The 11090-nt window shown below is 43.9% G+C and overlaps 1 protein-coding gene across 3 annotated transcripts in view; it reads left to right on the plus strand.

Moving 5' to 3' along the window:
* Positions 1-2065, plus strand: part of TROAP (trophinin associated protein) — a 41153-nt gene extending 39088 nt beyond the window's left edge. The window contains exons 17-18 of one of the 3 annotated variants that reach the window (XR_016313060.1): positions 1447-1642; positions 1805-1943. Coding sequence is in view for 2 of the 3 variants with exons in the window: in XM_089679606.1 (XP_089535732.1) it covers positions 1805-1936 (132 nt within the window). In the remaining variant the exon portion in view is untranslated. Of the gene's footprint in view, positions 1-1446 lie in introns of all 3 variants that reach the window. The other 2 variants (XM_089679611.1, XM_089679606.1) reach the window with 2 other exon arrangements.
* The last annotated feature ends 9025 nt before the right edge of the window (positions 2066-11090 follow it).

Raw genomic sequence — 11090 nt, forward strand, 5'->3', positions numbered from 1 at the left:
GCCTTTCAGTGCCCATCAGCGATGCCTGTCAATGCCCATCAGTGCCACCTACAAGTGCCTTCCCATCAGTGCAGCCTATCAGTGCTCATCACTGCAGCCTCACATCAGTGAAGGAGAAAAATCACTTATTTTACTAAATTTTGTAACAGAAATTAAGAAAACATGTTTTTTAAAAAAAAAAAAAAAACCCCAGAGGTGATTAAATACCACCAAAAGAAAGCTCTATCTGTCTAGAAAAAAATTATAAAAATTTCATATGGGTACAGTGTTGCATGACTGTGCAATTGTCATTCAAAATGCAACAGCGCTGAAAGCTGAAAATTGGCCTGAGCGGGAAGGGGGTATAAGTGCCCTGTAGGCAAGTGCTTAAGGTATGATTGTTCAGCCAGGGACTGAAAAAGGGGTGGAATATGGGAACTTGAGACAGGAGGTTTGGCTGAACTGGAGGACACCAGGGAGCATCTTAAAGCGTAACTATATTCACCTTCAATCCAATGAGGTGCCATTCCAAAATTGCCTGCCGGTCACTGACCTCTTCGGGCGGCTGGCTTTCGGGTCTGCTGTGCACATGCAGGAGTTCCATCAACTTCGACATTTCTGAATTTGTGCAGTAAGCTGCACTTGCCAGGCTCTACAAGGTTCACTTACCAGGCTCTGCCAGGCCAGTCTGGGACTACCAGGACTTGAAAACTTTCTAATACAGGAGCCACTGTCTTGGTGAGATCCTAGGGCATTGTGTCTAGCCAAATAGTAGGGCACAAACATGACATGTAGGCACTCTACAGCAAAATGCTGAAAGGAATAAAAATTGGGATGTGTATATAGGAATTTTGGATCCCCCAGGGATGTACATGCGCAGCCAATAGTAAAATTACCCAAAGGGGAGATGTGAATAGGCCAGGAAGCCTGCTTGCAAGCAATCTCTGGGGTGGCACTGACAAGAAAAAGGTAGATGGTGTGCATTGTTTCCAGCAGTGAATTTCTGCTTTTGGGAGCCAGAAAATTATTTCACAGCCACACTTTTTTTTTTTTTTTTCCCCAGTAGGAAAGGGACAAAAAAGTCAGTGCAGTTACTTGTATGCTAATAATTGCCACCTCAATTACCCTATAGTAAAGAAAGAGACTCAATCTGTGAATGGAGGACGAGCAGATAATTGAAAGGTTTGTCCCTTCCATTCAAAGATTGGCTTTCATTTTTGGAAGCTGAAGTTGGATATACTGGCTTTTTTTTTTTTTTTTTTTTTTTTTAGCAGCTGATATAATCAATGTTTTAAGATTTCTTCAATAAAATGAAATGTGTTTACTACAGTCATCTTATTCCAAAGATATGTGATCCTCTTTTTGCTGTATTACTGAATATGCTTGTTTTCCTTGCAGTCTTTGATACATTTATCTTTAATAGTTTTTAAAATGTCTTTTTTTTTTTTTTCTTTTTTTCCTTTCTAGCACTTTACGCCTATCTGTCCTAAAGAATCCTGACTTATTGGTCTCTATAAACATCATTACCAGAACTCGTATGCATACAAGCAAAGAAAAAGCTGCACTTCCTTTTTGTTCTCATTTGAGGGGGTTAGGCCTCAGTTAACACTGTTACCAGGACACTTTTAACCAACCAAATCACATTCTTAAACTGCATTGGCAGGTAAATCAGTCTGACAAACTATCTGGGTCCTAAATTATATGCACTAGATGCTGTTAGGTCAAGTCTATCTCTGTAACTGGTACCATGTGTTTAGGCCTTCTCTAACTATACAGAAGAAATATTGAAAGTATTTTCTCAAACCATACGTTTATCCCTTTATAGGATTTACTACAGCAACATGGATGTGTTCTACCTTCACCCTCCATTGCTGCTGCTGCTACAACACTGGATGTGGCATCTGGTAACGTCTGTCCATGCAGTAATGATACTGCTATAAGAAATGGCAGTATGTAGAAAACTGGAAGGTGTAAAATACCTTGTATCATACCAGCAATTAGGCTTCCCAGGACTATTTTTTTTTTTATACACCATTTCATGCTAAAGTAATATTAAAATAAAACACTATTTATATTTTGAAATTAACATTTGTGTTTTTCATCTATTATACAATTGTACTTTTAAATCATTGTTTTGTTAAATCAACATTTTCTTTGTGTATCCCCTCTTTCAGGCGTGTATTGTTAATCTACTTTACGGTGCATATAGAGAGTTGCAGCGAGAGGCCAATGATTGCCAGGACAGAAAGTGAAATTGAATCCACCAGACAGAAATAAAAGACCTTCCCTATTTTCAACTACACATTTTGGGTAAAGCTACACTTTCAGTCTCTAAAAAGAAAAAGGAAGCCAGCTTGCATTTAGACCTCCTAGCCTAGTAATTAAAGGAATGAGTTGGGACAGAAGAGGGTTCTGGGAGCTGATAGTTGCAGGAGGAAGGTTGGGAAACCTTTTGGAGGATGGAGCGATGTGTTTGAGTGGTAAACCACACCCAGTGGTGGTCTGGTCTGGTGGAAATAGTTTGAGAGCCCTGACGTCCTCTCTCCCTCCTTACTGGCTTTTATTGATAGCGTCTGGAGCCAATGGCTCCCGCTTCCTCAGCAAAGCCAGTGAGACCAGGAAGTGAGGGGAGAGGAGAGCTGCAGACAGGCACAGGTCTGGATTCAATGAGGACTCGAGTATGTAAAATGGGGGGGGGGGTGTAATGCCTAAAAATATTTACCTTAATGTAAGGAATGCTTTAAACTATATGAAAACCCTCACCTTGTAAAACAAGCCCATTCAGTTTAAGATAGACATTAAAGGCAAAACCTTTGTCTTGTGTATAGGTATAAAGAAAAAAACCCTTTTTTCTTTTTTTTTTTTTTTAAAGAAATTATCACATATTCTCTGTTCTCAGCTGCATAGGAGCTGGCGGAGGAGAAACAGCAGTATGCTGATCCACCCAGTGAATGGCTGTGCAGAGGGAGGTGTTGGCAGAAGTCTGATCAGTGGAGGAGAGCGGGTTGAGCTCCCACCACAGCTAGAAAACTGACCACGCTGTGCTCTCATACTTAGTATGGGCAGTTTAATAGGAAAGTGGAGGGATTTCACACAAAAGAAGCAATACAAAGAGAACAGGATACTTCTTCATACAAGTACATGATACAGCAGGCACATATCGGGAATATGAAATGTTGGGTTTACATACTCCTTTTAGGTAAAAAATGTTTAGGCTTTATAACCACTTTAATTACTTAGGCAGTGCTATATTGTTTTATCTTTGTACTGCAATTCTTTCTGTTTAATGAAGTATAAGTAAAACATGACCTTCTTCTGCTGACCTAGTTAAAAAAAAAAAAAAAAAAAGCTTGTTGTCTGGCTGTTCCAATCAGACAGGTCTTTTTGGGCCTATACAAACTGTGCTATCTGTTTTCACATCCTGAAATGGAAGTACAGTATTAGAAAATTGTCACTAGGGGGAGCTCTCAGCACATGGCTCATCGCAGGGTCAGCACTGTGTAATCTTTCCGACAAAAATCACAGTTCTCTGGTAAAAGTTATAGCTATAGGTAAAAGGTATATCAGGGGTCTCCAAACTATCTAAGCAAAGGGCCACTGTCCTTCAGGCTTTAGGGGGGTCGGACTGTGGCCAGTGGGAGCCAAAAATGACCTGGAGGAATAGTGCCCCCTTGTTGCCATCAATGAGAAGAATAGTACCCCATTGTTGCTATCAATAAGAAGAATAATACCCCATTCACGGTGTCAGTAGAGGACAATGTACTCCAACATTGGTGTCAGTTGGTGGAATAGTGCCCCAAGGGCCAGATAAAAGCCACATCCATCCCCGGCTGCAGTTTGGAGACCACTGTTGTATATGCAGTCACTGCAAATCTGAGGCCGGTAAAAGACAATCAGATTTGCCACAGTCACATCATACATGTTATTACTGACTCCTGTCCCCCCAGGAGAAGGAACTTTCATTGCGGGGAAAAAATGTACTAGTCTGCTTCATTTCACATTTTTACATTACCAGCCATAAGTACTGATTTGGGTTGAACAGCGGTGTCTACTAGGAGCATGTTCATAGGGTTGAGGATCAAAAGGGGCTGCTGAGAGTTGGTTGGGATGTACAGAATTGAAGTGGAAGATGACACCATCTATAGCAAGTGCGCAGGCACAAGCTGTTTCTATTTTTTAATTAGGATATCCTAATGCAGGCCATAGACTGGTCGAAAACCATCCGTTTAAAAAAAAAAAAAAAAACCATGAAAAATCGGTCGTTCAATAGGCCGACGTTACCACCAATGGTAAAAAAAATCGGTCGGCATTTAATTACTTCTGTCCCTGCAGAGAGCTCCGCTATTATATTTGACATGAAAAAGTATTGCAACAATGTATCTATTTGTATCCATTTCGGATACAGATGTTGTTATTCGGATACAAATAGATACATTGTTGCAACCACAATACTTTTTCATGTCGAATACAGTGGGGCAAAAAAGTATTTAGTCAGCCACCAATTGTGCAAGTTCTCCCACTTAAAAAGATGAGAGAGGCCTGTAATTGGCATCATAGGTAGACCTCAACTGTGAAAGATAAAATGAGAAAAAAAATCCAGACCATCACATTGGCTGATTCGGAAAGAATTTATTTGCAAATTATGGTGGAAAATAAGTATTTGGTCAATATCAAAAGTTCATCTCAATACTTTGTTATATATCCTTTGTTGGCAATGACAGAGGTCAAACGTTTCCTGTAAGTCTTCACAAAGTTGGCAAACACTGTTGCTGGTATGTTGGCCCATTCCTCCATGCAGATCTCTAGAGCAGTGATGTTTTGGGACTTTAAACTCCCTCCAAAGATTTTCTATGGGGTTGAGATCTGGAGACTGGCTAGGCCACTCCAGGACCTTGAAATGCTTCTTACGAAGCCACTCCTTCATTGCCCGGGTGGTATGTTTGGGATCATTGTCATGTTGGAAGACCCATCCACGTTTCATCTTCAATGCCCTTGCTGATGGAAGGAGGTTTGCACTCAAAATCTCACGATACATGGCCCCATTCATTCTGTCCTGTACATGGATCAGTCGTCCTGGTCCCTTTGGGGAGAAACAGCCCCAAAGCATGATGTTGCCACCCCCATGCTTCACAGTAGGTATGGTGTTCTTTGGATGCAACTCAGCATTCTCTCTCCTCCAAACACGACCAGTTGTGTTTCTACCAAACAGTTCTATTTTGGTTTCATCTGACCATATGACATTCTCCCAATCCTCTTCTGGATCAACCAAATGCTCTCTAGCAAACTTCAGACGGGCCCGGACATGTACTGGCTTAAGCAGGGGGACACTTCTGGCACTGCAGGATCTGAGTCCCTGGCGGCGTAGTGTGTTACTGATGGTAGCCTTTGTTACGTTGGTCCCAGCTGTCTGCAGGTCATTCACTAGGTCCCCCCGTGTGGTCCTGGGATTTTTGCTCACCGTTCTTGTGATCATTTTGACCCCACGGGGTGAGATCTTGCGTAGAGCCCCAGATCGAGGGAGATAATCAGTGGTCTTGTATGTCTTCCATTTTCTAATTATTGCTCCCACAGTTTATTTATTCACACCAAGCTGCTTGCCTATTGCAGATTCAGTCTTCCCAGCCTGGTGCAGGTCTACAATTTTGTTTCTGGTGTTCTTCGACAGCTCTTTGGTCTTCACCATAGTGGAGTTTGGAGTGTGACTGTTTGAACTTGTTATCAGTATAAAAGACACCTGTCCACAACCTCAAACAGGTGCCATTGATACAGGTAATGAGTGCAGAACAGAGGAGCCTCTTAAAGAAGAAGGTACAGGTCTGTGAGAGCCAGAAATCCTACTTGTTTGTAGGTGACCAAATACTTATTTTCCACCATAATTTGCAAATAAATTCTTTCCAAATCAGCCAATGTGATTGTCTGGATTTGTTTTCTCATTCTGTCTCTCATAGTTGAGGTCTACCTATGATGCCAATTACAGGCGCCTCTCATCTTTTTAAGTGGGGGAACTTGCACAATTGGTGGCTGACTAAATACTTTTTTGCCCCACTGTATAATAGCGGACTGGAATTCTTCTTCTTTTTCTTCTTCTTGCAGGCCACGGCTCATGAGCAGATTTTTTATCGGTAAAAAGATCGGCCGATTTGCCTATCATTGCTGGGAAAATCGGACGATTTTTTTTTTTTCCAACTTCACCGACAAAATAAAAATGTGCTAAAACCCTGAAAAACAGCCGACCAATTAACCCATTAACGGTGCGAAAATCAGCCAATTTTTTTTTTTTTTTATGGACGAAAAATCAGCCGATTTTTAGACCCGTCTATGGCCTGCATTAGTCCCCAAATGTCTGCTGTTGCATGCCTGTAGCCCCCAACAAGTTCATGGCAGCCTTGCACCTTACTGCAGTGTAAACAACTTGTCTCTCTCACTTTACTAACCAACCAACTTCCAGGTACCTAACCCAACCCCCTCCCCCCACAGGCACACGCACCTCTTTGCCAGTCTTTTTGGATTGTTAAATATTTTTGGTGCCACAAGGCTTTCCAAAGAAGTATGGGCTTTTACACAAAAAGGGTTTCATTACCGAATTAAAAATCTAAAGAGTTGTACTGATAAAAATAGGGCAATAGGTACAAAGGAAGTAATTTAGTATAAACACAATCCAACCTAAACGATCTAAAGGTATGAACTGAAAGTGACAGAAGTCTAATTTTTTCATAAAACAGATAAGAATAAAACTTGGGCTTCATGCACATGGGTGTGCTACAGGGCACACGCCTGCAAGGACAGTGCATCCCTGTGCAGGCAATGCCATGCATATCAAGGGGAACACAGCAGCTGTTCCCAATTTGACAGCCATGCGAATACATGGCCTTGAACCACTGATGTCTGCGTCCAGGGCTGTGCGTCTACACGGATGTCTAATTGGGAGCAGAGGCTGTCTGTACAGCCACTGCGTCCCAATTGACATGAATGGGACCAGATGCACAGAATACCCGTGCGTCCCCATGTGGACAAATGTGGCCCTCGCACAGCTTTGAATGAGGCTTTACATGTATTTGCTGTTTTATAAAAAATATTCTAAAATCTAAGGAACCACGTGGTCTTCACCAGAGCTCCTAGAGGGGGAAGGTATTATGCTGACGATATCTGGTTTTGGTTCTCTGGCTGACCTGAGCATGCAGCTACTGAGAGAAGGCGAAAGTTCCTTGCAGCGCTGGGGCACTAAATACAGAAGGCCTCACAATAGGAGTGCCTGGGAACACACAGAAACACAGGCTGGGGGTGCATTGATGCTGTTATTGAGAGGCAGACTGAACTGAAGAGCAGAGGGAGATATGGTGCTAAAGGAAGACTGGATGTTGGCAGGATTGCACATGATCACTGGAGCAGGATGTGGGGAACATGACGATTCCAGGAGCAGGGTAACAAGTTGCAATACACAGGAATCGCAAGGCTGGTATAACTAAAGACCTTGAGAGACACAGGAGCTAGGTTAGGCTAGACAGAAACTGGGAACACTGGAGGTCAGAGGCCATACTGGGAACACTGGAGGTCAGAGGCCATAGTGGGAAACACTTGACAAGTTTTTTGGGAACACAGAGGGTTTGACTGCTAGTGTGTGTTGCTTGAACCCTGAACAACCTGCATACTGTCTGTTTAGGACAGCACCCGCTCTGATTGGTTGCAGCATCAGAGGGAGCAGAAAGGCAGGGGCAGCGCACAGAGGGGAAGACCTGGTGCTGGAGTGTGGAGCAGGTACACGTGACACTGCCTACTCTCCCTATCCTTGGCCAGCTCTGTTGTGTTCTTTCCAAGCACATGATGCTGTTTGTTCTTTTTCCAGTCTTGCTTCCTATTCGAGTATAAATGCCCTCCTATTTCCTCCACTTTGTTTGTCAAGAATTTGCTAGTATAGCAACTTAAAGCGGAGTTCTACTCACCCTGCAAAAAAAATAAGTCCGCAGCTACAAACATTGTAGCTGCTGACTTTTAAATAACAGCCACTTACCTGTCCCTCGGTCCCGCATTGTGTCCTCCGCAGCCCGTTTCACCGGCAGTCCTGTATTCCAGGAGGCCGGCATCTTCAGTGTGGGCACTCGGCTGTGATAGCTTGCGGCTTCACAGCCGGGTACTCACTGCACATGCACGAGTAGCACTGCACTTCATGAATGGTCCTGTACTCTTCTGGGACCTGTCACGTGTCCCAAAAGACTACAGGGAGGGAGGGAACCTTCCATTTTCGATCGCCTAGGACGATCGGACCGGAAGTGGGAGCGGGTACCTGTCAAATTTGGGTACCCATTCGCCCCCCAAAGATGCCAATCCTTAATGGGGAGCAGGGGAGCAGTCCTTAAACCGGAACTTCCCCTTTTGGGTGGAGCTCCGCTTTAATTAACATTTTAGCTTTAGTTTCGCTAAAGCCCAATAAAAACATGAATAACAGTTTTTTGCTCCCAAATGGTAAATGAAAGCTATAGATTTTCAATTTCTTTATTGTCTATTGAGAGACACCGGGATTCTGAAACAGGGTGTATGCTACCACTGGAAGGAGGCCCAGTATAAACCCTCTTCTACCCAATACTTTGCTAGTGTCCTAGGAGGTAGGACACCTTTTTACTCTGTTCTGCTGTAAAAACTCTAATTAAAGCCTCTTAGAATTTTTTCCTTGTGTGCCTTCTTTTATCAGAGGTATGTCAAGGAAGATGGAAGTCAAAAGAAAATGTAAGACTTTCACAATGCTACATCATCTGGTCTCTACATAGCTGCTATCCAGATTATCGTATCGGCTTTGGAGGTCATGCAAGGACCCTGCTGGACTGGGAGACTGTGAGGCTAGCCAGGAGTGTAAATTTCAGACAGTAGGCTCTGTATTGTGGCATTTTCCAGACCTGAGTGTATTAGTTGGTGTTATTAAAGGCAGCTATTTTTCTTTAAAAAAACAAACATCATACTTACCTGCTGTGTGCCAGGGTTTTGCACAGAGCAGCCCCGATCCTTCCCTCCTCTGGTCCCTGGGTGGGGCTTCTGATTCTGGCCAAGTGCCCCAAAGGCAAGCACCCAAATAGGCTTGCTTCCAAGCCGCTGCTCTCTCTCTCTCTCTCCTCATTGGCTCACTGGCTGAGGCTCTCAAGTGCATCTCTTGATCATGATGGGGCTCAGGTAAGTATTGGGGAGGCTGCTGCACACAATTTTTTACCTTCATGCAATAGAATGAGCCTCTACAACCACTTTAAGTTAGCCACAGAACAATTTCTAGGTCCAGAGCTGTGATCCTGTCTCATGAAGACTCGGTCTGTGAGTAGGCCTCTGGACATGGCAAGGCTAGTCTGGGATGTGACCTTTTGGGCACTGGGCTCTGCATTGTGGTGTATTTCAGATCTTCATGTACTGTGTTAAACACCGCACTTTCCAGGTCTAGAGCTATTGCACAACCTCTACTGTGACCTTTTCTCTGAATGCTCGCTTAGTTAGACTGGTCCAACTGAAGCAGTAGGATGTACCTTTTTATAGTTGTGTTCTGCATAGGATTGATGTCTGTACAAATATGTAGGGCAGTTTGGCTACATGCTTTGGATATCTGATGAGATGTCAAAGGAACAGCTGATTCCTCTTCCTTTGGCTGACCATAGCCTTTTTGGGCTGGCTCTTGGCACAGCAAAACCTTGGGTAGCCACAGTATGCAACTGTCAGAGCTCAGCAGACCTCATCTGTCCTAGCAGTACATGTTTGCAGAGTCTCTGTCAAGTACCTGGTGATGGTGCCTGACATGGAGAGGAAGGCGTTCTCTTACACTTCCTGCTCAGTACCCTTGATAGAGTAGACAGAAAACACGAGAGCCAGTGTTGGCACAAGTGCTTGATAGATCTGCGATACCAGGTACAGGTGTGTCAGCTGTCCGTACCAGTTCCAGGCTGGACTGGGGATGTGAAACAGTAGGACAGCAGGCCATGGACACCAGGAGCACATGCATCATCCATCTGTACTGGATGCACACACAACTGTGGATGATGAGTAGTAGTACAGCAGGCTGTGGACACCAGAAGCACATGCATCACCTGTCTGTACCGGATGCAGACAAAGCTGTAGATGCTGAATAGTAGGACAGCAGGCTGTGGATGCCAGAAGCAAATGTGTCATTCGTCTGTAGCGTCTGCAGGCAGTACTATAGATACTGGTAATAAAACAGCAGGCTAGTGTACAGGTGATAGGGCCAGGCAAACCGGGTCAGAAACTGGCAGGTGGACCAAATACAAGGCGACAGGCCAGAGAATAGTCAGGGTTCAAACCGGGGTTGGAAACGGTAAGGCAAGTAGGCAGTGGCAGCAGATGTGGTCCAGAAGCAAGCCAAAGGTTGGTGCAGGCAGAATTCAAGCGTGGTCAAACAGATTGGGTCGGCAACAGAAGATCAGAACACAGACAGCAGGTTAACAGGAACGACAGACCAAATGGAAGTGACATTATGAACTAGTACAGTTCAAATAACCCGCCTGGCACCAATGCACACCCGTGTGTGTGCGCGCGAGCAGGATTTCTTTGGTTCCTGAGCCTTTCCTGACACTGACTCAGACCATAAGTCCAGAAGCCAAAGATCTGCTAATGCCACTGTAAAGATGTTCACATTAAGGTGTACTACAGGTAGCAGGCTGTTTGCACACCCGGGTGAGTTCTCAAATATTACGTTTCATTCGCTTTTGGATTTTCAGGATTTCCCACTTCTCCATCCTTTTTAAGCTTAAAGGCTTTTTACCTTGTGATAGCATCTATTTCCGCTACCACCAGTATGTTTTCTGTGCTACAACACATAGCTCCATAGGCCTCCTTGAGTTTCCTGCACTCTGGGAAACCATGATCTTAGTAGAATCTTGCCCTTCTGAGTTAATTTCTTGAGGCATATTTCCTCTTTTCTTCAGGAAAATTGTGTCCTGATTCTCAGTATTCACTCTCCCCAGAGAGATCTTCTTAGTCCAGCTAGGATCAATTTCCACTGCACCCTCCTGTGTGTCCTTCAATGGCACTTGGAGTTGTTGACAGCACTGGACCTTGTTTCCGCTCAAGTGTCTTTTTCTTGGCATCCCCTTTCTGGAATGCTTATACCAGTTCCTTAAAGTGGC

This window comes from Staurois parvus, unplaced genomic scaffold, assembly GCF_062004578.1.
Source record: "Staurois parvus isolate SC_StPar_1 unplaced genomic scaffold, SC_StPar_1.0 ptg000017l, whole genome shotgun sequence".
NCBI classification, from domain to species: Eukaryota; Metazoa; Chordata; class Amphibia; order Anura; family Ranidae; genus Staurois; species Staurois parvus.